The sequence below is a fragment of the Mustela nigripes genome, chromosome 12, assembly GCF_022355385.1.
Source record: "Mustela nigripes isolate SB6536 chromosome 12, MUSNIG.SB6536, whole genome shotgun sequence".
Taxonomy (NCBI): Eukaryota; Metazoa; Chordata; class Mammalia; order Carnivora; family Mustelidae; genus Mustela; species Mustela nigripes.
Genome location: NC_081568.1, coordinates 140,424,358 through 140,451,698, shown reverse-complemented (window position 1 = coordinate 140,451,698; position 27,341 = coordinate 140,424,358). Strand labels below are relative to the sequence as shown.

Here is a 27,341-nt window from a genome sequence, read left to right as displayed (position 1 = left end):
GTTGGTTGGAGGCGGCGCGGGGGCGGGGCGAGGTTCCGCAATCAGCGCTGGAAGCAACCCCGCTTTCTTAACGTCTGGGCTTTCTGTTTTGTTTTGTTTTAAGATTTTATTTATTTGGCCGAGAGGGAGATCACAAATAGGCAGAGGCAGGCAGGGAGAAAGGGGGAAGCAGGCTCCCTGTTGAGCAGAGAGCCTGATGCGGGGCTCGATCCCAGGACCCTGAGATCATGACCCGAGCCAGAGGCTTAACCCACTGAGCCCCCACATCTGTTTTTTTGTTTTTGTTTTTGTTTTTTTAGTCTTTGGGTCCAGTGTCCTTGTGGCTGGCCTTCCAGGGTTTCAGTGAGCACCAGAATTCAGGGGTCCAGCGTCACATGTCTTGGACAAATATCTAAGAGATCAAGGGGCTGGTTTAAGGTGAGCTTTCTGGGAAAGAAAGGACTGCTCTTTGGAGGTTTAGGCTGGAGTTCCAGAGAAAGCTCTCATACTCTGCCTGGGCCAGGAAACCGAACTCGGTGCTCTAGAACTACAGCTGTCTGTTCACAACTCCAGCCACGGCGTCACTAAGTTTCCCAAAGGCAGGTGGCCCCAAGTCGTGCTCCCTTCCAAAGCTGCTCTTCTCCGACTATTCCTTATTTATTTATTTATTTAAAAGATTTTGTTTCTTTATTTGACAGAGAGAGAGAGAGATCACAAGGAGGCAGAGAGACAGGCGGGGGGTGGGGTGGGTGTGAGTGTGGTTGGGGGTGGGGGAAGCAGGCTCCCCGCTGAGCAGAGAGCCCGATGTGGGGCTCAATCTCAGGACTCTGAGATTATGACCTGGGCGGAAGGCAGAGGCTCAACCCCCTGAGCCACCCAGGCGCCCCTATTCCTTATTTTGATGAATGACCCGCAAGAACCTAGATTCTCAAGTCACAGTGAGGGGGTTATTATTTATTTCTGTGATTCCTGCTTCACATTCACATTTGATTAATCACAAAAACCTGGCTCCATTTCCTAAAATATCTTCGGATTTTCCCTCTCCTATTTTTCCTCTGCCTTACTGGAGGCTCCATAATTTTTCCCATTAGGTTTTTGCTTGCCTTGTTCATTGTGATGGGATCCTCAGTAACATCGCAGAGAGGGGAGAGGGGGAGGGAGAGGGTGGTTGGGTTATGGACATTGGGGAGGGTATGTGCTATGGTGAGTGCTGTGAAGTGTGTAAACCTGACGATTCACAGATCTGTACCCCTGGGACAAATAATACATTACATGTTAATAAAGATTAAAAAAAAATAAAAAAACAAAACAGAAAGTGGAAGGTCCAGTTGGGATAAGATGCTGATTCCTATTTACCTCTCCCATCATAACTGGTCAAACATGCCACATTAATGCAAAACTAATTAAATTTTGTTTTGAGGTCTTAAAACAAAACAAAAAAACCCCCAACCAAATAACAGCGCACAGTGAACTTTCCGAGATGTTAATGTGCAGCCTGGAGTCATCTTGCTTTAAACCATTTGAAGTACTCAATTAAAACAGCTAAACACAATCTGGGTGGTTATTTCTGCGGCTTTACCCCTCCCCCCACCCTTCAGCCCCATCTAGCCTGTGTTTGCATTGCCTGTAATGCTCTTTATTTGCAGAGCTCATTTCTTAGGGTTCTCTGTGTTTTCATCGCCTTTGGACATTTTCCTTTGTCCCCAGCGGGGCTAGCGGCACTTTATTTTGGTACTAATGATGTGATGTTTTGGGTGTGGGGTCCTGGAGCAAACAATCAAGAAAGAATTCTTGAGATGTTTTCAGTGCAAAAAGGTGGTTTTATTAAAGAACAGTTGTGGTGCCAAAGTGGGGTGTCTCTCAATCAGATGGGGGCCCCCAAATGTGGAGCTACTGATCTGGTGGAGGCTAGTAGTCTGCTGTATTCACCTGAGGCAGAAAAAAGGCAATAGAAGTTTATTGAGTACACTGCAAGGGAGTGGCTGTCTTCAAGGAGGTAGTGGGTGGGCGCCATTTTTTTAAAGGAGGAAGATGAGGAGGTTGAGCAACCTTTGGGATCTTCCCTTTTTTGGAAACTGTGCCTAGTTGTAAGTAGCCTATTGGTTAGTTAGGGCTTATGGATATTGTTGAGATGGGTCTCCTAAGAGGCCTGTCCGTATTCAGCCTGACGGTTGCTATGGCCCTTTCTGCATTCCGTCACTCAAGACTGTTGGCCTTAAAGTGGCCTCTACAATGGGGACAGGACCCACGGGCAGAAAGAGCTGCCCTGGGATTGTGAGGAGTGACTGATTATACACATTTTACTTAGTGGGGTGATGGATAAGGTAAGTCTCTGAGGAATTTAGAAGCAAGGTTTCCAGGACCTTGAGGAGCTAAGGTTCATGACACCTTTCAGATGTACATAAGTGGGCAATATGTTGGAAGGAAGATTGCTGACACATATTTTGAGGGTGGGGAGTATAGATAAAGGAAGTTTCCAAAGGGATTTTTATATGTTAAAGAAGACTTACAGGATTCTGGAGGTTGGGGTAATGTCAAGCTAAAGTTGCTTTGTGCCTCTAGCCAAGCATTTTTATTTTTGTATTTATATTTTTATTTTTTAAACTTAAATTCTAGTTAGTTGACACACAGCTTAATATTGGTTTCAGAAGTGGAGTTCAGTGGCTTATCATTTACACACAGTACCCAGTGCTCTTCCTACCAAGTACCCTCCTTAATACCCATCACCCCTCTAATGCACCCCCACCCACCTCCCACCATCTACCCTCAGTTTGTTCTTTATAGTTAAGAGTCTCTCATGATTTGTTTCCCTCTCACTAATTTAAATTTCACGTATAAATAATTTACGTTAAATTTCACGTATGAGTGAAATCCTGTGGTATTTGTCTTTCTCCGACTTATTTCGCTTAGCTTAATGTACTCTAGCTACATTCACATCATTGCGAATGGCAAGATTTCATTCTTTTTGATGGCTGAGTCCTATTCTTGTGTGTGTATGTGTGTGTGTGTGTATGTGTATTTGGGTATTTGGGCTCTTTCCAAATAGTTTGGCTACTGTTGAGAGTACTAACACTAAAGCAGCTGAGTTCCTTGAGCAAGGTCACTCAGCCTGCCTCCAGTATTTGTCAGTGGGCTGCAAGCTGTAAAGAGATATAATTTTTCTACATTTCTTTTCCCTTTGTTCTCCACACACGATTAGCAGACCTGTGCAGATTTATCATATGTTCAATCATGCTGCTTTGCTATGAAGGGTTTACCTTTAATAACTTTGAATAGCTCTGGAGGAACTTATTCATCTGGAAACTTGTGCCTTCCACCCATAGATGCTTAATAATTGTTAAATGAATGAAATACAACATATGACTTTTCTCAATATTCAAAAGCAAAGATCAGGGTGCCTGGGTGGCTCAGTGGGTTAAGCCGCTGCCTTTGGCTCAGGTCATGATCTCAGGGTCCTGGGATCGAATCCCGCATTGGGCTCTCTGCTTAGCAGGGAGCCTGCTTCCTCCTCTCTCTCTCTCTCTCTGCCTGCCTCTCTGCCTACTTGTGATCTCTCTCTGTCAAATAAATAAATAAAATCTTAAAAAAAAAAAAAAAACGCAGAGATCATTTAGAAGCACTTGTTAGAAGCCTTTTTTTTTTTGGTCCCCAGAGATTCTATTGGGAGGTCAGTGTGAGGGTTCACGACTCTGTTTTTAACAGTTCTTGGATGATTTTCATGCACGAGATTCAGGGGTTACATTCTAACAAATCTTTACTCATTGGTAAGGGGTGCCTTTTTTTCCTTCGGGTCTATGCCTGAAAGTTATTTAAAAATAGGGGCTGCGGGGCACCTGGGTGGCTCAGTGGGTTAACTCAGGTCATGGTCTCAGGGTCCTGGGATCGAGCCCCACATCGGGCTCTCGCTTGGCAGGAAGCCTGCTTCCCCCTCTCTCTCTGCCTGCTGCTATGCCTACTTGTGATCTCTCTCTCTGTGTCAAATAAATAAATAAAATCTTAAAAAAAAAATAGGGGCTGCGTCCTATTTCTTTAGGCTAGCGCCTAAGTCCAGAAAACACTTGTTGAATGAATGACAAAATGATAGGAGAATGGATGTACGTTTGGTGCCCTGTCAGCCATTTACCACACAGGTCCTCGAGGATCCCATTACTTTTAACAGCGAAAGTGGACCTTTAAAGTCAAACCTCTTAAAAAGGTTCTCCGAGGCCCTGGACTACATTTCCCACTGGACTACATTTCCCAGAGTTCCAAGGGATTCCCGCGCAGGCGCACTTGGAAGTGCGTCCTTTTCCTTCCCTGAAGCCCTCAGGTCACTCCCATCCCTCCCCTTCCATGCCATCTTTCCTCGGCGTGTCGCAGGGGGAGCTGCAGCGATTCGGCTTGTGTGTCTGTGTCGCAGCAGGCTGGACTCATGGCCTCGCTGCTGCGTTTCGACGGGCGGGTGGTACTGGTCACCGGCGCGGGGGGAGGTGAGCACGCGAAAGCCGGAGAGCGGACGCCCGCCTAGCCTTGGCGCCCGGAGCCCCCCTTCTCGTCCCGGACTCCACGCGCAGCCGCAGCTGCTGTCCCGGGGGCTGCGGGCGGTGATGGGGCGGCGGTGGGGGCCGGGTGAAGGCGGCGTGAAGAACCAGCCAGGGGACCGGTGGGCCGGGTGGGAGGGCGGGTAACGGCCGTTCTCGAGGTGCCGACTCTGCCGAGGAGGGAGAGGTGGGCCTGGCCGGCGTTGAGTCCAGAACCCCCCCCCCCGCCGCCCTGTCAGAGTCCCGTGCAGCTTCCCAAGGCCCCCGGGGGTCCTGCAAGAGAGAGAGAGGGGCCGGGCTGCCCTGCGGTGGTCAGGACTCGATAAAAGTTCTCACTGATGCTGGGTCGCCTCTCTTCTCGCCTGAGGCCTCTTGTCGAGTCCTCGGAAGGCGGTGGAAAAGCCAGGCGCGACAGGAGTCACCCCCAGAGGAGGAGGGATGGCAGCCCCTTGCCTTTGAAAAGTCAGCTGTGCAGTGTTTCTCTTCCTCTTTCACAGGGTTCTAAGCCTATGAGAGGTTCTTCTTTAGAGAGGGGTGTCTGGGGAGTGTCTTCTCGTTGGAGTGTGTGTGCTTATCTAGCCAAACACTGTAGTGGACAGGCTGGGCTCTTGGTGCGAGTTGTAAACTCAGAATGCCTGCGGGAGTCAGGCAGGTGTTAGGGTGGGCGTGGGATAGGAACAACAGAAACTTGGCGGGGGGCGGGGGGGGGTGGATATTTCTGGAGTGGGCCAGATCAGAATGGAGATTTGTTAGGTGGAAAAACCCTATTCTTGAAGGAGGAAAAAAAAAAAAAAAGAGGAAAACCGCTCATACCCATGGTGGTTGTCTGTCCTGTGATTATATGCTATTTCCCACCAGCGGGTGACCGCTCTAACCCCCAGGTGTTGGGATCTTGACCTTCTTTGCCTTTGATTCCCATGGCTGGTACCTTCTATCTAGAATAGACCTAATATGTAATTAATTTAAATTGTGTATTAAAAGTCACAACAGTGGAATTGTCAGTTAATCTATTTGTATCTTCACGTCTTTGTTGATAGATTCTAATGCCCCCATTCCCAAGTTGCTTTTAGTCTTAATTGGTGGCCAAGAATTTTATACCCATAGCTATATTCATCCTAAAATGATCCTATGTTTTTGGGAAACCTTCTTTCTTTAGTTTCTTTCTTTTTTTTTTTTTTTTAAAGTAGGCTCCATGCCCAGCTTGGAGCCCAGTGCTGGGCTTGAGCTGATGACCCTGAGCTTGAGACCTGAGGGGAGATCAAGAGTTGGTTGCTTAACCAACAGAGCCACCCAGGTGCCCCTGGAGAGCATTTTGTTTACACTTTGCCTTTGATGGAAATAATTAAGTGATGCATTGAGTGTTGTAAGCCTGTTTAAATAGTGAGTGATTTGCAGTTTGAAATACCTTTTGCACCATGACCCAGGACACCCAATACACCATTCATGACATGATACATGGTAAATGAAGTACCCTCTAAAATTTTCTATTTCACTAAGTAAATGCACATTGTAATCTCCTAAACTGATCTTGTGAATCATTAATGAGTTGTGAGTAGACAATAATGGACTTAGTACCTCCTGTTTATAGAGCCCTGCAGACTTTCCCTTGCCTGGATTATGGTATGGTCACCAACTCTTGCTGATCTGAGGGAGATAAATAATTTTGTAGTGAAGTTGAGACTGTCCTAGGTCATCATTGAAAAACGGAGACAGAGATCAAGTTGCATTCCTATCATGGAGACTTGTCCTTGAGGTCTTGGGTTTCTCATTTAGAGATTCATACCCATATAACTGAGTCAGTGCTGAACATCCCAGGAGGGTATCCATGAATGCCTGCAGGGCCTGATTTGAGAATTAGTTTGACTCCAACCCACTCCTATTCTACAGATAAGAGAAATTTATCAGGGTACCTGGGTGTCAGCCTTTGGCTTTGGTTATGATACCAGGGTCCTGGGACTGAGTCGGACTCCCTGCTTAGCAGGGAGCCTACTTCTCCCTCTCCCTCTGCTGCTTACCTTGGTTGTGCTCTGTCTCTCAAATCAATAAGTAAAATCTTAAAAAAAAAAATCTATATATATATATTTGCACTATTCAGGTGCTGTTGTTTAGCTTGAAATACAGATTAGTTTATTGGGAGACCTGGAAGGAGAGTTATAGGATTGTCCACACAATTCTCTGTGCTTATCAAGCCAAGCACAGTACTTCAGCTGGAGTATTTTGCCGTGGTTGGTGGTATAACGGGAATAACAGGGTATAATAGCCATTTATTGATTGACTGAAGTGGTTGTTGGGAATGTAACTGTTGAAAGTTGAGGATTTGGGCCATGGAAGAAGGAAGGAAGTCCAGTCATTTTGAATTTCAGAGGGTTTTGAGAGCACAGATTTTGCATCTGGAACTAGTGAGAAGTGTGTGAGTAGCTGGAGATTCTGAGTAAAGCTGGAAAGGGAAATAGTCTAGGGAGCTATTTTCAGGGGCTTTGTTGTTAACTTAGGAGTGTAAACTACCTAACCCTAAATGAGCAGTTTGAGTTAAGAGTCAACTGAGATTTGACAGTGTTAAAGAAATTAAGGTCAAATAAAAAAAGAAATGAAGAAGAGTGATTGGCAGTGAATTTAGGTGTGGGTGAGAAGAGAATTAAGAATTAGGAAGATGTGAGGGAATTAAGAGATTATGATGAAATGGAGGCTCTTGGATTTAACTTTTTGTGCCTTTGACTCTGAAGCTGTGCTGGGTTGTGTGGGAAATACAAAAGCGTGACATATTCAGTCTCAGCTGTCAAGGACGTTCTAGTTTAATTGGAGAGGCAGACTAATGGACATAAAGTATTAAATAATGTTTATATAAACACTATGCAAGGGTCCTTCCTAATCTGTTAATGAGTTAGTGGGGTTGGAGGGAAAAGAAAGGAGACTGTCACTTTTGACTTTATATGCAGATTTGTGTATAGTTTATACCGGCCTTGATGATAAAGGAACATCATTTACATTATTTTTTGAGAGAACTATATAACTTGATTTTAAGTTGAGACAGTTCTCTTATTAAATTAGGTCACTCTCTCTACCAGCGACTCACCCCATTCCTTTCATCCATTGATTTTCTATTGTGTTACCATTAATTTTGCATTCCAGGATCTTCTGGTCATAAACCTTTGATTTCCTTAAAAACAACAATGTTTAGAACACGTGCTTCAGCCTTGATCTGATAAGATATGAGAGGACTTAAGTTACATGTATTGGCTGAAGACTTTTTCCCTTTTTTTTTTAAAGATTTATTTATTTACTTGGAGAAAGAGCACGCACAAGCAAGGGGAGCAGCAGGCAGAGGGAGAAGCAGGCTCCCTGGGAGCCAGATGGGGGGCTCGATCCCAGGACTTCAGGATCATGACCTGAGCCGAAGGCAGACACTTAACAGATAGCCTCCCTTGAGTGTCTGGCTAAAGTCTCTCTTACCCATTCAAAGTGAATTAGCTTCTAAAATAAGTTATTTGGTGATATATTTCAGTTTTGGAAAATTTTTATATTTTTGGGTTCTTTTTAGAAGAGCCTGATACTTTTAGCAATCTTAATTTGTTATTTGTATGCTGCTTTATCAATTTAAATTAAATATAAGCTACTAATTAAATTTATCAGGTAATTTAAATGAAAAAGATATATATATGTTAAAATGATTTAAATAATATAGAAGTAAGTCTTCCACCCTTGGCTGCTAGTTACACAGTTCTCTTTCCAGAGGTAACTTCATAATTGCCATTTCATATATATTTATCCTGAGATACTCTGTACCTCTAAAACCTATATAAGTATATGTATATATTTTGGATAACAAATTTACACCTTGTACCTCTGAGTCTGAAATAAATATTTTTTGTGTTTGGTAATTGTGTAGTCAAGGTTTGGTACAGGATATAGAAATCATTAGATATTTGAAGCAGGAAAGGATTTAATACAGGTATTTAGGGGATGCCTGGCTAGCTCAGTGGGTGGAGCATGTGACTTGTAATCTCAGGGTCATGAGTTCAAGCCCCATGTTGGGCATAGAGTCTACTTAAAAAAATAAAATTAAAGAATTAAAAAACAAAACAAAACAAAACTACTACAGGCAGTTGGGTATTTGACATTTTGTCTTGCAATGACTTGTGGAACCATCGTAACTGGTTCAGGAGGGAATTCCTAACTCGGGGGCTGCTGTTGGAACTGCTACAGTCCAAATAGCCACACAGTACCAAGGGTCTAAAGAGTGGAAGCTGCCAGCTGGAGCTTGATCAAGAGGGAGCTCAATCAAGAACTACACACACTGTTTCTTAATACCTGGGAAGATTTCGGAAAGCAGCTCCTTAACCAGTGGTGACAGCCAGAAGTCACCATAAGCTAACTTGGCTCATTTCCACCTTCCAGAAGTGGAAATGCCTTTAACGGTGGAACCTTGGAGCCTCCTAGCATCGGGGTAGGAGGTTGGGAAATGGTGGGCAGAATAGGTGGAAAATACGGTTTTAAGCTTTCTGACCTCTGTAAATAGAAGAGGGTGAGCTAGATGGGGAGAGTCCTATCATTATAATGTAGTTAATTGCTGGCCACTTACTTTAAAGATTATTTATTTATTTATTTGACAGATCACAAGTAGGTAGAGAGGCAGGCAGAGAGTGGGGGGAAGCAGGCTCTCCGCCGAGCAGAGAGCCCAAAGCGGGGCTGGATCCCAGGACCCTGAGATCATGATCTGAGCCAAAGGGCAGAGGCTTAACCCACTGAGCCACCCAGGCACCCCTTGCCGGTTACTTTAAAATAGGGGTTGATTTGAATGGACCCCAAAATTGCTAACATTTGTTCAACTCTCTTGATGCCTTTTTTTTTTTTTTTTTTTTTTAGGACTGGGCCGATCCTATGCCCTGGCTTTTGCAGAAAGAGGAGCATTCGTTGTTGGTAAGTTGATAAAATTTCCTTTTTAACGAGTAGCTGGGATTGAAAGTACCGTCCACACAAGTCAGTCACCTTTGTCTTTATGTGAAATCATTTGTCAATGTCAGATTTCATCCTCATTATTTCTTCTGCTGGCAAAAGTATTCCTCCTTGAGGCTGACTTTCTAATTTACTTTTTTTTTTGTTTTGTTTTTAAAGATTTTATTTATTTATTTGACAGAGATCACAAATAGGCGGAGAGGCAGGCAGAGAGAGAGGAGGAAGCAGGCTCCCCGCTGAGCAGGGAGCCTGATGCTGGGCTTGATCCCAGGACTCTGGGATCACAACCTGATCCGAAGGCAGAGGCTTTAACCCACTGAGCCACCCAGGCGCCCCATCTAATTTACTTTTTTAAAGTAGACTAGTTCCGCAGAGTCTGAAGCTGAACAGAATTGATAAGGTGGTCACCCATTCATTGTACAGAAGGAAATTCTTGAATTTGGTAAACTGTGAGCTGTAATTTTTTGAGACAGAAGGCTGATGCAGAATGAATCCCTTTAAGTATAAATATATTGATAAAAATAAGAAGTTTGGATTCAGGGAATCCAAAGTATGTTTCTTTTTTCTTTTTTTGTTTCTTTTTAAATCTCTTTCATCAAAATTTTTCCTCGGGAAGTTTTTACCAACAAATCTTTAAAGTTTTCATTGAAGGGACAGTTGGATGAATTTTATTATGGTCATCAGTTGGAAGACGCTGCATTGAAGGATCACAAGGTGCGAGGTTTTAATAATTTAAATGTTTTGGTCTGGCATGATGTGGTATGCACGCGGGAGTGGATTTGTCTGCCGCCAAGCCTTGTTGGACAGTAACTGAACGAGTGCTCAGTGCAGGATACATAGTAGGTAGAGCAGACGATAGGGCCTAGTATTTACTAGTCTCTTTGTTGAGATAAAATTGTTGGCCCACAAGGGCTTAATAATGACCGTTTTTCTACCTCTTACTAAGGCACAGAGAGAGATAAATTTCCCCCAATTTGTGTTTGGAGACATGTATAAGAAAAGGGTAAGCAGGCACCCTGGTTTTCTAGATAAAGAACATGCAAGCAGGACATTTAATTATACTCTTCTCCCTCAGGTGGATATGTAGCTTATCTTTATGTAAGGGACATAGAATCTTTGGATGTTCCTTGTTTAAAGGCATATCTCTGCCCCTTGTGGCAAGCACCAGTTTTGTTATTTTGGTATTTAGCCAGAGGGCGTGGGCTCCGTTCAGGCCCCTTTTGCCAGATTTTCGCAAGATGCTTCATTGTCAAGGTCCATAGTCCCATGTTCCTGTTTTTTCTCTTATTTCTGTTGCTGCTGCTTAATATTTTTACCCTATAACTTTTGATTTAGTTACCTTTTTTTCCTGCTCAGGTCTGTGTGGGTTTTATCTTCTGTATCTTCTAAAGGACCTAGACTATTTCCTTGTGCAGAGAAGGTACTTTGTTCACTGGTCCTTTTTTGTTGTTTGACATAGACTCTTCTTGGAGGGGGTTGGGGTGGGGAAGGTATGTCTTTTGAGATTGGTCAAATAAATTCCTTTTTTTGTGTGGGATTAAGATACAATCTTAGTTTATAAACTTATTTTGTAAAAACTTTACAGCATCGTGTGTTCATGTGGGTCATTTTTCCTGTATTGATCTCTTACTGTTGAGTTTATTAAATTCAGAACAGGAGCTTTAAAATTCTAACAAAAAGAGAAAGAGGTCTTGTATGTCTTTTTATTTTGTCATTGCAGCAAGTGCTGGTGAAGTACAGCAGGACAGGTTCTGTGTCTTGCAAAATCATTTGTTGTACTTGGCTGAAGAGCCAGATTTTGTTTGGTTAAGGGCTTGCAAAATCATTTGTCATACTTGGCTGAAGAGCCAGATTTCGTTTGGTTAAGGGGAAAGTCAGTCTGTTGAAATGGCTTAGCTTTTTTTTTTTTCTTAAAGATTTATTTATTTATTTGACAGAGAGAAATTACAAGTAGGCAGAGAGGCAGGCAGAGAGAGAGAGGAGGAAGCAGGCTCCCTGCTGAGCAGAGAGCCCTACTCAAGGCTTGATCCCAGGACCTGGGATCATGACCTGAGCCGAAGGCAGAGCTTTTACCCACTGAGGCATCCAGGCGCCCAATGGCTTAGCTTTTGGTGGATTTTTTTCTACTGTTTTTTTTTTTTGTGACCTACCTGTGAACTTTCTAGACCAGCTGCAAGTTGTGTTCCTCCCTGGCCACTGCTACCCCCTAGTTTTAGCTTTTCAGATACCTGTTTCTAGCTTGCATTACACACACTACTGTTTCTTCTTTGTTAATTTTTGTTCTGCCCAGTGTATTTTTTACATGAGTAAGAAAAAGTAGAGGAATAAATAAACCTGGGTGGGTATGACATCAGAGTATCTTGTCTATGAAAAAGTGATTCCTCCTAATGTTATGACTAGCTCAGAGTTCCTTAAGAAGTAAGACCAAAAGGGTAGAGTAGTTTGTTTCTCATGTAAGTCACCTTATGCTGGCTTATGCTGGGTTAACACACAAATCTCAATGTCTGATAATAGTAAAGAATTATTTCATGCTTTTGTGGCCTTTTAGCGTCCAGTCAACTGTGTCTCTGCTCTCAGTGTCTTCCTAATTTCAGGATCCGAGCTAAAGGAGCAGCTTCTGTCTGGGACATTGTTGTTCTTGGGACGGAGGGAGGAAACCAGTGGATCCATGATGGCTCCTAAGTCTCTTCTTAGCTTGCCACTGCCACTCCTGTTTCTTTGGCCAGGGGAAATCCCTTGGCCAAGCATCACAAAGGATACTCTCTGACTTCATGTTAATATGATTGCTGTGTTTTATATCCCATAATAGAAAGAATTGTGGGAGATTGCAGTCTGGGTATAAGAACTGGTTACAACAAGGGATGTTCAGTGTTGTCTAAATTATATCTTACAGGAAATGGTTTTACATGCCTGTGAGTGTTGACACTGGAATTTTTTGGACTTTTCTCAGGAGCCATAGGCAGGACTCCGAGTTTTAAGTTTTCTCTTGAGGGCATGAGCAGAAAGATGACTCAGCAGGAAGAACCTCTCTTGACCATTAGAAAGGCAGAACCTTTTCAGTTCTTGAACTGGAGAAGGAGCACCTTCGGTCATTGAAATCACAATCCTTTAAGATGGGCATGATTGCTTGCCTGTGCTGCTGTTACACAGTGGCTGGTAAAGAAGACTCTTAGGTTCCCAGGGCCTGATGACAGAGTCTGTGTTTCCAAGCCCTGTGTGATCCTCACAGCTGAAAGGGAAACGGTGGTGGGAAAAACACTGCCTTCCAAGTCAGGTTGGGCTTCCAGTCCTGGCTATGCTGCCCAACCATATGATCTCTTACACTTTAGTAGCCACCTTATCAAACTTTGAGAATTATGGTGGGGATTAAGTGACATCAAAAACTAAAGGCCTAACAGACACATGAAGAAATGCTTCACATCACTTGGCATCAGGGCAATACAAATCAAAACCACAATGAGATACCACCTCACACCAGTCAGAATGGCTAAAATTAACAAGTCAGAAAATCCCCGCTGGCGAGGATGCGGAGAAAGGGGAACCCTCCTACACTGTTGGTGGGAATGCAAGCTGGTGCAGCCACCCTGGAAAATAGCATGGAGGTTCCTCAAAAAGTTGAAAATAGAACTACCCTATAACCCAGCAATTGCACTACTCGGTATTTACCCTAAAGATACAAACGTAGTGATCCAAAGGGGCACGTGCACCTGAATGTTTATAGCAGCAATGTCCACAATAGCCAAACTATGGAAAGAACCTAGATGTCCATCAACAGATGAATGGATCAAGAAGATGTGGTATATATACACACAATGGAATACTATGCAGCCATCAAAAGAAATGAAATCTTGTCATTTGCGATGACGTGGATGGAACTAGAGGGTATTATGCTTAGTGAAATAAGTCAAGTGGAGAAAGACAACTATCATATGATCTCCCTGATACGAGGAAGTAGAGATGCAACATGGGGGGTTTGGAGGGTAGGAAAAGAATAAATGAAACAAGATGGGATTGGGAGGGAGACAAACCATCAGAGACTCTTAATCTCACAAAAGAAACTGAGTGTTGATGGGGGGAGGGGGTCGGGAGAGGGTAGTGGGATTGTGGACATTGGGGAGGGTATGTGCTATGGTGAGTGCTGTGAAGTGTGTAAACCTGGTGACTCACAGACCTGTACCCCTGGGGCTAATGACACATTATATGTTTATAAAATAAAAAAAAACAGAAACAAAAAACTAAAGGCCTGGGCACCTGGGTGGCTCAGCTGTTGGGCTGTGCCTGTAGTTCTGGTCATGGTGCCGGGGTCCTGGGCTTGAGCCCCGCGTGGGGCTCCCTGCTTGGCCGGAGGTCCTGCTTCTCCCTTTCCTACTCCCCTTGCTTGTGTTCCCTCTCTTGTTGTCTCTCTCTCTGTCAGATAAATAAATAAAATCTTAAAAAAACAAAAACAAAGAATACTAAAGGCCTTTGTAAAGGGAAAAGAATGGCGCCAATGGTAGGGACTGCCTGCCGTGTGTGAGGCCCTTTGCTTAGGACCTAGAATGTCCAAGTGAGCCTGAGGTCTTGCTCAGGCAAGGGCATCCTAGCCTCCTTATATATAACGTGTTTCTATTTTAGATCCTTAAAGAAAAGGGTCTACCTTAGGCACTGATGTATTCTCTCCAGTGTAAACTCAGTGCTTTGCTTAGCGATCACTTAAGACATACATGCTGAAGCTGGTGCAGCCACTCCGGGGAATGATACGGGAGTTCCTCACCAAGCTGAAAACAGAGTTACCCTTCCATCCGGCAATTGCACTAGTAAGTATTTACCCAAAGAATGTATTCGAAGGAGTACATGCACCGTGATGTTTAGAGCAGCATTATCAACAATAGCCAAACTATGGAAACAGCCCACATGCCCATCGAGTGATGAGTGGATAACAAAGACACACACACACACACACACACAGGAATACTACCCAGCCATCAAAAAGAATGGCATCTTGCCATTTGCAGTGATGTGGATGGAGGGAGAGCGTGCTGTGCTCAGTGAAATGAGTCAATCAGAGAAGGACAAGTAACAGGTGATTCCATTCATGTGGAATTTAAGAAAGAAAATGCACGAATGTAGGAGAGGGAGAAAGAGAGGGAAATAAATCACGAGAGACTCAACTATGGAGAAGAAAGTGAGAGGCGATGGAAGAAGGTGGGTGGGGGATGGGCTAGATGGGGGATAGATATTAAGGAGGGCACTTGTGGTGATGGGCATTGGGTGTTGTGTGTAAGTGATGAACTCTTCTCCTGAAACCAATATTGCGCTGTATGCCAACTAACTGGAATTTAAATTAAATGGCTTATTTATAAATAAATAAATAAATAAATAAATGGGAAAAAAGGACATAACATGCTGATTAAGTGAATGGGTTATATGACACATGGAGAAGGATCGCAAGAAGGTATGTGTGGATTCCAGCTTATAAATGAGCTATACATACAATGCCCACACCTTCCCCAGATGCTTCTTAGGACTTTCACGAACCCAGGTGTTGGGAGGCAACCTTTTAAAGATAGCTCTACTATAGCCCCGGGTTGTTTATAATTTTTAAATGATAGAAAAATTAAAAATTCTTTATACAGTTAGTAGATATCATCACATAGACTCCTTTATTGATCCAACAGTTATTTATTGGGTGCTTGTCATGTAGCAAGCCTGTTCTAGGAGCCGAAGGAATAGAGTGGGGGATAGAATAGATGGGGTCCCTGTTTTCACAGAGCTTACATTCTAGTTTGGAGGGGGGAGCTTTGGGGAAACACAGTAAATACTTATGTAAAACTCTGTCAGCTAACTAAGAGTTTTGTGGAGAAAGAATCTTAGTGAATGGCCTGGAAGAGAACTCTGAGGAGGGACCTGGGGGCAGGGAGGGATTGTGCCACTGAGATGTGGGGCCCAGGAACCTGTGATGGGGGCCCAGCTAGTGAGTGCATCAGTCTTGGGTCAGGAGTAGGCTCATTTGTGTTCAGGGTCAGTCAGAGGGCCAGTGCAGCTGGAGCAAGGTCATCAAAGGGGACAAAACCGGGAGATGAGAACAGAGAGGTTGCGGAGAGCCAGATTGCAGAAGATCCTTTAGCTCTGAGCCCGGACCAGCTTTTACCCTGTTGGAGATGGGGAGCCATTGGTGAGTGTAAATAGAGCAACAGTCTGATCTGATTTAAGCTCTAAGTGGATGGTTCTGATTGCTGTGTAGAGAATAACAGTGGGGGAGCAAGAATGCAGGTGGGGAAGGATGGTGAGGTCTCTGGGGCTTTCGTACCATTAACTCTCCTTGGGCATCTTAATGATTTTTCCATTAAAGCAGAGAGTCCTATCAAGTTACTGCAATAATCCACAGAAGAGAGAGTGGTGATTTAAATAGGTCGTAGGGGTGGAGGTGGGGCAAAGAGGTTAAATTCTAGGTATATTTTGAAGGTAGATAGGGCGGGGTTTGCTGTTTTGCCGATGTGGGTTGCGAGGGAAGGAGGAATATTGAGAGGCCGTTTACTGAGATAGGGAAAGACCACAGGAGGGTCAGATGGGGAGGGAGGAGATGTTCCTGCTAGACTTTCAGAAGGAGATACTCAGTAGACAGTGGCCTACAAGCCGATGTCGTTGGGGGACAGGTTGCAACTACATCAGTCTGAATATTCTCGGTTTATAGATGGTATCCAAAGCCAGGAGACTGAATTACAGCACCTGGGTAGTGAGTACAGATGAGCAGGAGAAGAGGTCCAATGACTGAACTCGGGATGATCAGTTTCTCATTTTCCATTTCTTCTCTCAGTAAGGATCCTTTGATGCCATCCTGTTATTCAGACAAAGAAAATCAGGTACAGGAACCTAATTTAAGACCCTGCTTTCTAAACTACCACTGCACTTTGTGCCCCTTCACATATTTAGAAACACTGATGGCTGCTCTGGAGAAGCTTTCTGATAAAGGAGAGTGAGTGTATCTTCCAGGCTAACAATGGAAAGAGTATGGCAACTCTGTGTTGTTCCCTTTTGGTTTAGTGGAAAAAATTGTGTTCTGTTTTGGATAAAAGAAACTTGCTTCCAATGTTAGAGGAACAGAGTGGCTTTGTGGTAGGTGTAGGTTCTAGTCTGGATTTTGCCATTTCCTACAGCCTTGGCTCCTCTGGCATGTTCCCTAGGCCTTCCCAACTTTTCTCATCTGTGAAACTGGAAACAGCTGTTCTGTTTCAAAACTCTGTGGAGATTTCAAAAACTCTGTGGAGATCAAAGGCTGCAGTGTACCCAGTGGTACTTTGAAAATGTCAAGTATACATATACCAGTATGAGGTACAAATGGTATTTTAAAACTCTATTTGATTATTATTGCTTAGAATTTTAGCCATCCGTTTAATGGTAACAGTGTCACATAGTACGGGTAGGTTTCTCTTCGCATGTAATTGCAAAACGATCTTTTCCCATTGTTGCTCTCCCAGGCTTTCACTCTGAGATTTAGGTCTGGTGACAGTGGCAGGATGAATGGGGTTAGTGTTCATTGAGTACACTCTGATGTGGAGCCTTGTCTTGAATAAGTCTGTTCTGATGCTGTTTAGCTGTATGGCTCTGATCTCAGGCAGTTACTTACACAGCTTCAGTGCTTAACCTGTTTGGTTGCATTTTGAACAATTTCCACTTGAGGGTAATGTTCCATTGCACAATGGAGTAATTCTTTCCAAATATCCCGTTCGCCAATTTGCTTTTGAACTTTGCCTTACTTAGTTAAAAAGGCTCTTACAAGACTGTTAGCTGTGAGTCTTAAACTCCTGCTATTTTTTACTAGTTGTTTCCTGTCATTTGCGTAATTGCACAGAAATGAACAATTAAGAGTTTAGTGTTGAGAATCTTTTTTCATCTCTTTAGCAATAATGTAAGCCTCTTTCCATTACTTTGTGTCTTTATACCAGTTTTTATTTGCAGTAAGACAATAAGACTACACTGGTAGAAAAATATATTCCAGTCCACCTTCTGAAAAACCCTTTTCCTTAAAAAAGTTATGTGAAAACACATTTGACATAGCAGATGTTCAGTATGGTTTGGCATTGGCTTTTTCCCTGCCTCATTCCCTTATCTTCAACCACCCAACCCCATCCAGCCAACACCTGAATAAAAAGAGAGAGAGAGAGAGAGAGAGAGATTCTTTAAAAGAAAAAAAAAATCTTGTTTTTTACCCCAGATGTGGCAAACATCAGTTTGGTATTAAACGGCTTTAAATTTTAGTATATTACCGTGCCATTTCTGGATTAATTTTTTATTGTTGTTCCTCTAAACTTATGTAATTATGTTATTACAAAATGTTCATTTTGCAGGTACCTGGGTGGCTCAGTGGGTTAAGCCTCTGCCTTCGGCTCAGACCATGATCTCAGGGTCCTGGGATCAAGCCCCTCATCAGGCTCTCTGCTCAGCGGGGAGCCTGCTTCCTCCCCTCTCTGTCTCTGCCTGCCTCTCTGCCTACTTGTGATCTCTGTCAAGTAAAAAAATAAAATCTTAAAAAAAATGTTCATTTTGCAATGTAAATTATTTATCTGAAGCGTTTTTATTTATTTATTTTTTCAAGTTATTTGGAATTGATCTGTGGATCTTCTTAGTAGTTTTAGCATGTTATTTTGTAAATTTTACCTTAAATTGTGACGTACACTAACTTTATTTGTCCCCATTATTTAGTTCTGTTGGTCTTTATGTACTTGTTGCAAATTTTGTATTACTCTAGCCAACCCATACTCAATGTTCAGTAGATGAGAAAGCCTTTAAGGACCAGTGCCATCCTCCTACATTTTAGTGTCCCTCTGTAGTACAGTTTCCTTTTTTTTTTTTTTTTAAGATTTTATTTATTTATTTGACAGACAGAGATCACAAGTAGGCAGAGAGCAGGCAGAGAGAGAGAGAGGAGGAAGCAGGCTTTTCGCTGAGCAGAGAGCCCGATTCGGGGCTCAATCCCAGGACGCTGGGATCATGACCTGAGGTGTAGGCAGAGGCTTTAACCCACTGAGCCACCCAGGCGCCCCAGTAGTACAGTTTCCTTACAAATAGTAAATGCTTGATCAGTGTTTGTACAGTTGGATACAGCGAGATCTTAATGCGGTGAGTATGGTCAGTTGTTAAACACCAAACAGTGGAGTCATGATACCAATTAGAGGCTGAACACTTATGACTTCTGTATATGTTTCTGATCTCTTTTAACAAATGTTTACTTCTTTCATGGTAGACCCTGATACAGTATGTTTTATGAGTATTCTTTTTTGCTCAAAGTGGGTTGAATCATTTTCTTTTTCTTTTCAAAAAAGGAAAAGCATTGCAAAGTTTAAAATCTCATGAGCTGAACCTGCGTTTAAATATTTTTGCTGCTTTATCTCTCTCTCTAGAAACAAAGAAGCATGGTTGAAAGTATGTTATCTCTTGGCATGTTACAGAAGACAGGGGTAGAGTGGGAAGGAATGGAGGAGGTGACAGAAGAGATACACTCAAAGTGGCATTTTATTTCAGTTCATATTTTGAGGTTTAAAAATGAGTTCTTGTTTGTTTTTGCATTGCAGTGAATGACTTGGGAGGGGACATGAAGGGATTGAGTAAAGGCTCCTTAGCCGCTGCTGATAAGGTTGTTGAAGAAATAAGAAGTAAAGGTGGAAAAGCCGTGGCCAACTATGGTATGGTATTTGAAAGCACCATGCTGTTTTTTGCCTTTTCCTTCAATTCACGCTGTTGCTCACATTAATAATCATTGGGCAAATGTCTCATCATTCCAGTGTGATTATGAGATTAGATTTTCTCTGAGTCAGCCACATCTGTTTGGCTATCTATTTTATATAATATATGAGGCTTTTAAAAACCTTTGATGTAGATTATTTCACGAGTCAACTTTCAGCATATTGTTTATTTAATATTTTTATTAATAAGCACATGATAAAATCAGTAAATTATTAATGATGTGGATAGGAATATGCTTTTGTTTTGAAAGACCCGTTTTAGCTAAAAGGTTTTAGGTTATTTTCTACAGAATGACATTAGATTCTTTTAAGAATTGTTTTAGGAAAATTCGTGTGGTAATGTAGCATCAGAAGAAAAATGCCTCCTTTCTGGTATCCAAACACTAAGTTCCATTTTGCACATGTAATCATTGCTATATGTGACTTTCTTTCCTTTATAAAAACTTAAGAGTCAAAGTTGGGCATTAAAGCCACCAGGAAAACAGCATTTGATGTATTGAGTCTAATAGTATCTGTAAGGAACCTTCTTGAACAGATTTACTTTAAAAAACGAGTGCTTATTGACTTTTCTGTAAATTAGATTGTTTTTTATTAGCCAGAGGTAAAATTAGATTGCCAGTCTCTTGATTTTGAAATTTTAAAGGAAGGGAAATAGGATATGATTTGTTTTAAGTGTTCTATGGAGTAATGAGACAGATATTTTAGTGTCTTCTTTTCTCACTGAGGATCTACAAAAATGTTTTCAACTTTTTTTTTAAATTCTGGAGTTTAAAAAAATCTATTTTATAATGAGAAAAATTCCAGACTCCTTCCCTTGCCTCTTCCTGTAGTGTTGGTATACAACCAATATCAATCAGTCAAGATGCAGGTAGGAAAACAAGGCCCTGCAGATTTCCAAGTGTGAAGGGTTTTCACACAAAGAATTAGAGGCTTGCATAACCATGGCAAGGGCTGGGCACCTGCATGTGAAGAAAACTGTGGATGGCCTTGTCGGGTTCTCACTTCTCAAAGGTCTCTTATCTGTACTCTGCTCCCAAGATTTGCCTGCATATGCAGGCTTCTCCTACTTCTCCCTTCTTGAGCGGGGTGCCTCTTTTGGCAGATCTTTGTGGATCTCAGGGAAGGGAATCTATTTCCTGGCTCCTCCACAGGGATTGCAGAGAATATAGAGAGAGACAGTGGGATGTTGATACCTGGCCATTTGACACACAACTCTGGGGACGTGAGCGTCTCTCCCTAGGCTGATGAGCAGAAAAGAAGAAAGCCCACTCTATTTTGTTGAGCTTTGCTTTTTGTATATAGTGATGTACAAATAGTAGGTTTGTTTCCATATGTAGTTATTGAGCTTTGAGCCTGCTTTTTCAAATTAAACATGTACCCCTGGCCTCCCTTCTCAATTCTGATTTGCATCTTGTAGAGGGAGTGCCTCTGTGACTATTGAAAATTAAATACAAATTAAACAAATAGTCACTTTGTTTGTTAAACTGCCCACATTTCAAGGGCTCAGTAGCCACACATGGATAGTGGCTACAGTATTACTACAGAAATAAGACATTTCCATCCTCACAGAAATTTGTATGAGACGGTGTTGTATTAGATAGTATTGGCCAAAAATTTTTTTATTCCCCTCTCCATTTTTTTTTCTTTTTGGCGGGTTAAATAATTGTTTTAGGGGCTGCATTTCCTTTGTAACATCAGATCATCTATATTTCAATTTGTTATGTGCCTGCAATATATATTTGTTTTGGGGGAATGAATTCTGTTGAGTGAATAGTGTCTGTCATGTGCTCTGATCCAGAATTTAGGAGTTATTTGAGAGGGACAGTACTGATGTTTTGTGCTAATTTTCCTTTCCTCCAGATTCAGTGGAAGCGGGAGAGAAGATTGTGAGGGCAGCACTAGAAGCTTTTGGAAGAATAGGTGATGTTTCTTTGTGTTAATGTACTAACAGAGCAGCTTCTACTTTCTTAAACAAATTTTTTGATTTTTCTTTTGTTTATAAAAAATTCCTTTTCTTTATAACCAAGGTTTTACTTATTTATCTATAGTTATTTATATAGCTAAGTTTTTCAATTGCTTTTACAAATTAATTATTTTACACACCCTACCTTATTTTCCAATAGGCTCCAGGTGGCATTTTTTAATGCAAAAATGTGTTGAGTTTGTTTCATAGTTTTTTGGATTTAAAAACTCCTGAAAAATTATGAGCATTTTCTCATTTTCTTATTTGTGAAAACTGAATTCTACCCCAAATGTGTTTATAAAAGAAACATTTTTGGCAATAGAGGATCCTATGGAATCTTTTAGATAATTATGATTTGGATCATAAGGATTCAATGCTTTGTGAATTAACTAAGATGAAGTATATGTAATAAAAATCTTTATTTTTGAGAAGGGTTTCAAATGCGTCATTGAGTTTGTCCCTCTCTAGATAATCTTCCTGGCTTAGTTCCACACATTCTTAGTAAAAAAATTTTTTTTAAGTTTTTTTTAATTTTTAGTAAAAGGTTATTGAATTACTTCAGGGAAACATTCCCTCAATGTGCAAACTATGGAAAAGCCCAGCATCTTTACATTCTAGAAAACATTAATTTTTGTAATTCAAATGTGCTCCCTCTGCCTTTTTTTCTTTTTTTCTTTTGTTTTGGTCTAATAGATTTGTTTTTCTTGTTATGTTGGGTTGAGCTTAAGGAGTTTGTTGACGTACAATTTCACAGAGGGATAGAGGCCACAAAGATGTGAAGTTAACAGGGTGAGAACAGCCCCAAGATTATGGTTGAGCCTTAAAAAGTGATTCCTGTTTTTTTTTTTTTTTAAATAATGAGAATGCAATTATGTATTAAGATAGGCTATCAGTTTCTAACTCTAACTGTTTCCTTTTTGGAATTTCGACTCTTGAGTGGCAAAGAAAAATCTTTTAAACTTTTACCAGTTCTGAGTGAATCCTGAGGTTAAATGAGGATGACTTGTCGTTTCCATTGAATGCTAAGAACCTAAGAGTTGGGCAACAGTTAATTCTGTATGCTGATAGAATTTTGGCAGAAGGTGGAGGTGGAAACATTTTACGTATGAAAGTTTGAGAGGAAAGCTCTGACATGGTGAGATACTTCTGAATCAGGATTTTTCTTTGTTTTTTGTTTTGTTTTTCTGTAGGTATAAAATTCTGTTTTGATAGCACTCTTCTGCTACTATTATTATTTACTTTTCCATGTGGGGAGAAAAAGCCCATTTTGAAAGAAATATGAGCTGTAAGCCATTGCAAATTAATACACTTGTTTTTATGTTTGTGACTTGGATTTTTTTTATCTTGTAGATATTGTGGTCAACAATGCTGGGTGAGTATTTCTTTTTTCATTTCAAGAATAATGTGCATGTGAATTTTTTGATTTTATTAAAAAGTGGGTACTCTTCCTCCTCCTAACCTATGTAATATCATTGTTTTTAGAATTCTGAGGGACAATTCTTTTGGTAGAATAAGTGATGAAGACTGGGGTAAGTTGTTTGTAACATTTGTCTCTGCGGAGCATACCTATCCATTTAGTGTTTTAATATTTGAGATATTTATACATTTAAGGAAAAACCTGCTCCTACCTACTTTTGCCTTTGCTAATGTAGATGATGAACGTGATGAATAAGCTTTACAACTGAAAATGACCACAACGGTTGGAAGTAACCTATTTTCTTTTGAACATTTGATAAATGAAAACTTTTTAAGTCATTTGGCAGAAAGATTTTGTCTTTCATTTGTTTTCCTTTTTTTCTTCTTGAGAAGTTGTTAGCTTTTTCCAGCTGTATTAACTTGTCTTCCACATGCTTGGCTACTGGTGTGAATCTTATTTCAAGAACAAGAGCAGGATATGGAAGGGAGTCTGGGGCCCTGAAAATGTTCAAGATCTGAGAACTGGAGGGGGTGGTGGGGTCCTAGATGTAATTTTGAAGCTTCTAGTGAGTAGGGGAAAATCCCATTAGGAATGGCACATTGGAAAGATTAGGTTTAAATAACAAATCACTTTTTTTTTTTCTGTTTGCTCTTCATACCTTTCTTTTCTTTTTTTTTTTTTTAAGATTTTATTTATTTGAGAGAGAGCGAGAGAGCGCACAACTGGGGGGGAGGGGCAAAAGGAGAGGGAGAAGCAGACTCTCTGCTGAGTGGGGAGCCGGATGCTGAGCTTGGTCCCAGGACGCTGGCATCATGATCTGAGCCGAAGGCAGATGCTTATCTGACTGATCCATCCAGGTGCCCTTTGTGCTTTGCTTTTCATTGGCCATCAGAACTAAAACAAACTGAGGGCTGGAAGTACAGGAAGCACACAAACAAAGGTAAATTATATCACTGTCGTTGAAGCGTGCTTCTGGGGTGCACGCCACAGTTCTTTGGGAAGAAGCAAAGCATCTCTGTGATTGAGAATTAAGCAAAGAAGGGCTTTTAATTTCCTCTTTCTGATTTAACCACTGGGTAAAGGAAGAAGCTGAGAAAGATAGGATTTGTTGGCCAAAGGGGCTTATGTTGTTGATTTCTTTTCTGCTCTGGGCGGGGGCAACAGTGGGCCTTTTGCTCCTCTCGGTTCATCCTAAGCTTGCAACTCCTAACCCCTTGGTGACCTTTCCCTTTTCTTTCTTTTTCTTTTTTTAAGTTCCTTTTGTCACTTTTACATTATTCTTCTAATATACCCATGGAAACATTTGTCGAGGTTTCAGGCTGAAACAGAAATAAATAAATAGTATCAAAGTTTTAAAAGTGGTTAAAAACGTGATAATTAGGGACACCTGGGTGACTCAGTTGGGTAAGCGACAGCCTACGGCTTGGGTCATGATCTCAGGGTCCTGGGACCTGGGACAGGGTCCTGGGACCTGGGACCGAGTCCCACCTCAAGCTCCCTGTTCAGCGAGGAGCCTGCTTCTCCCTGTGCCTACTATTCCCCCTTCTTGTGTTCTCTCTCTGAAAAATAAATAAAATCTTAAAAAAAAAAACCTAAAACTTGGTAATTAAAAGAGTAAAATTAAATCTAGAGTTGTCTATCTGAATCATTCCCCAAGTTGTCTGTTCATTAGATGGACATCTCTAAGAACAGATGGTCCTCTCTCTCTCTCCCCGGACATCTCTCCCTCCATTTTCTGATCCCTTCTGCCCCAACTCATTTGCAATTTACCCTTGTAAAAATATGGGTTTAGGGAAATATCAATTGGCAAACATTTTTGGACAGTGAACTGTGTAGGTTGTGCTTATGCTTTTTAAAAAATTTATTTGTTTTGTTAAAATTTTCATTATTGAAGTATACTTGTTATTGGAGTATTGGGGTATAGTTGTGGAGTATAAATAAAACATTTTTATTTTTTATTTCCATGTGCACAGCATTGTGATTCAACAGTTGTACACATTACACTTTAACTAATGTTTGTGTTGGTCCCAGTTTTATGTGTAAAATTCTTGGATGTTTGTATTAGTGGATTTTTATAGGAAGTGAGCATAAATTAAAGATGGCATTGCATTTAGATGTGTATAGGGATTATAGTAATTTTATCATAAATTGTAGGGAGAATGGGTATGAACTGTTGATTGGTTAAATACTTGGGACATAAGCAAAAATGCTTACTTAGGGAGCAATATGACCGTAGTTGATCCTGAATGCTAGTATAAAATAAACATCTTTGTATAAATAAATCATTGCTTATGTTGATTCTGAGACATGCCTATCTAATTTTTGACAAAGTATCTAATAAAAGTAATTTATTGTTTTAGATATAATCCACAGAGTCCATTTGCGAGGCTCTTTCCAAGTGACCCGGGCAGCTTGGGGTCATATGAAGAAACAGAAGTTCGGAAGGTAGAGTTGTGTGTGCCTCTTGGGGTGGGGGTTGGGAACGTAGTGCATGGGTCCTTGTGAACAGGGAAAGGTAAGTAGTTTGACATTGAAGAAGATCTCTTCAGACATGAGCAGACTTAAAATGTACTCTTGGCTGGGGTGCCTGGGTGGCTCAGTGGGTTAAGCCGCTGCCTTCAGCTTGGGTCATGATCTCGGGGTCCTGGGATCGAGTCTTGCATGGGCTCTCTGCTTGGCAGGGAGCCTGCTTCCCTCTCTCTCTTTCTCTCTGCCTGCCTCTCTGTCTACTTGTGATCTCTCTCTGTCAAATAAATAAATAAAATCTTTTAAAAAAAAAGAAAATGTACTCTTGGCATGTACCCTCTCATTAAATTGGTGTCATTTGGTCAAGGATTAGCTGAGCCAGCCAACTTTATATATTTCTTTTCACCTCCCACTTTTCATTTTGATAGTCTAGCAGTATACAAATGGTGAGGATTCAACTGTACTTCATTCTTTAACCAAAGTATAGTGATACTGTGTCCACTGACCAGCTGAGGAGAGACGAGTGCTGTGTTTAGCTCGCTGGTACTTGTCCGACATGAGTTGGTCTTTAGAAACTGTTTGGGAGCTGTAGGACTGTGTCTGTGTCTGTGCAAGTGACCAGGAATGTGGCAGAGCCACAAGGTGGCTCCATGGACTCTGGCTGGCTCTTTCCTGTTAACCTGGATATCACACACATTTCCTAGAGGAAACTGTTTGTGATACCTGTTCCTGTTGGACAGTTCTAGCTTCTCCTGATTCTCAGTTTCTGAAAATAAATGATCCAAATTATTTTACTTGGTCTACTACTTGGCTCACATTTCGGAGGTGGCATTGTTTTGATATGAGGCATTTAATATTACCCAGAAAGAGAGGAGCAAAGTAATGAAAAACTAAAGCATTAGAACTGATTTTCCTAATGTTTCTTACCATAACCTTAACTTACACATTTTCACTTTATTTTATGTTTATAGATATTTATTGCTGTTTTCAGTAGCTAATGAATATAGATTCTTTTTTTTATTTTTTTTTAAGATTTTATTTATTTATCAGAGGCAGGCGGGGAGAGAGCGAGCACAGGCAGACAGAATGGCAGGCAGAGGCAGAGGGAGAAGCAGGCTCCCCGCTGAGCAAGGAGCCCGATGTGGGACTCGATCCCAGGACGCTGGGATCATGACCTGAGCCGAAGGCAGCTGCTTAACCAACTGAGCCACCCAGGTGTCCCTGAATATAGATTCCTATACTTGAATTCATTTGGTCTTAATCAGGGATTTATTTTATTTTATTTTTTTTTTTAGGGATTCTTTTTAAAACAGTTAAATCTTGTAGTTGAATTTTGAGAGATTACTTCTATTATTAATATTATTTTGCATATATGAATCATGACTGTAGGAACCTAATGACAGTATACGGAATTTCCTTTGATGGGTGTAATAGTACCGAAAAAGAAAATAAAAGGCTTAGAGTTGCTGTGTTATCAAAACATGGAAAAGAGATTTTGAGAGATTGATCTTCCTTTTAGGATTATCATGACTGCTTCAGCTTCAGGAATATATGGCAACTTCGGCCAGGCCAATTATAGTGCTGCAAAGCTGGGTCTTCTGGGCCTTTCAAATACCCTTGCAATTGAAGGCCAGAAAAGCAACATTCATTGTAACACTATTGCCCCTGCTGCTGGATCACGGATGACCCAAAACATTATGCCTGAAGGTAAGTAGCTTAGATTTTTCAGTGCTTGTAGCCACAAATCTATGTGGAGTGAGCTTTGTAGAAGTATTTAATTTTCTGAATAGTTTAAAAAGTTATTTATCTTACTTTTTCAAAAAGCATTATGTATCATTGGGTTCATTATGGAAACTTTAGAAAAGCACAAAGGAAAAAAATTTTAAATGACCCACAGTTCTGCCACACAGAAATATATTTTAATTTTATTTCTCTGTGTAGGTACGCATAAATACAAATATATATCTTTTTTTTTAATGGAATGAAGTAATAGCATTTTGACCATTTTATAGTGATAATTATTTTTTAAAATTAATAGACTAATTTTTAGATCTGTGTTTTAGGTTTATGGAAAAATTGGGCAGAATGGTAAATGTAGTTTTCCCTCTTATTAACATCTTGCTTTAGTGCCCTACGTTTGTTATAACTGATGAACCAATATTGATCCATTATTGTTAATCAAAGTTTATAGTTTCCATTAGGGCTCATTCTGTGTATTGTATAGTTGCGTGTGTTTTCACAAACATACGATGTTCTGTATCCACTGTCATATACAGAATTTATTTATTTATTTATTCATATTTATTTATTTATTTATTTAT

At 41.1% G+C, this 27,341-nt stretch overlaps 1 protein-coding gene and 1 non-coding gene across 2 annotated transcripts in view; both read left to right on the top strand.

The window, feature by feature from the left end:
* Positions 1-4,287: 4,287 nt before the first annotated feature.
* The window catches only part of HSD17B4 (hydroxysteroid 17-beta dehydrogenase 4), a 90,658-nt gene continuing 67,604 nt past the window's right edge, over positions 4,288-27,341 (top strand). The window contains exons 1-8 of the mRNA XM_059416072.1: positions 4,288-4,448; positions 9,363-9,416; positions 19,004-19,114; positions 21,035-21,094; positions 22,488-22,509; positions 22,620-22,666; positions 24,915-24,999; positions 26,540-26,727. Coding sequence (XP_059272055.1) covers positions 4,391-4,448; positions 9,363-9,416; positions 19,004-19,114; positions 21,035-21,094; positions 22,488-22,509; positions 22,620-22,666; positions 24,915-24,999; positions 26,540-26,727 — 625 coding nt within the window. The 5' untranslated portion in view covers positions 4,288-4,390. The remainder of the gene's footprint in view (positions 4,449-9,362; positions 9,417-19,003; positions 19,115-21,034; positions 21,095-22,487; positions 22,510-22,619; positions 22,667-24,914; positions 25,000-26,539; positions 26,728-27,341) is intronic.
* On the top strand, positions 8,462-8,534 carry TRNAT-UGU (transfer RNA threonine (anticodon UGU)). Its single transcript has one exon. It is a non-coding gene; the product is annotated as a tRNA-Thr (tRNA).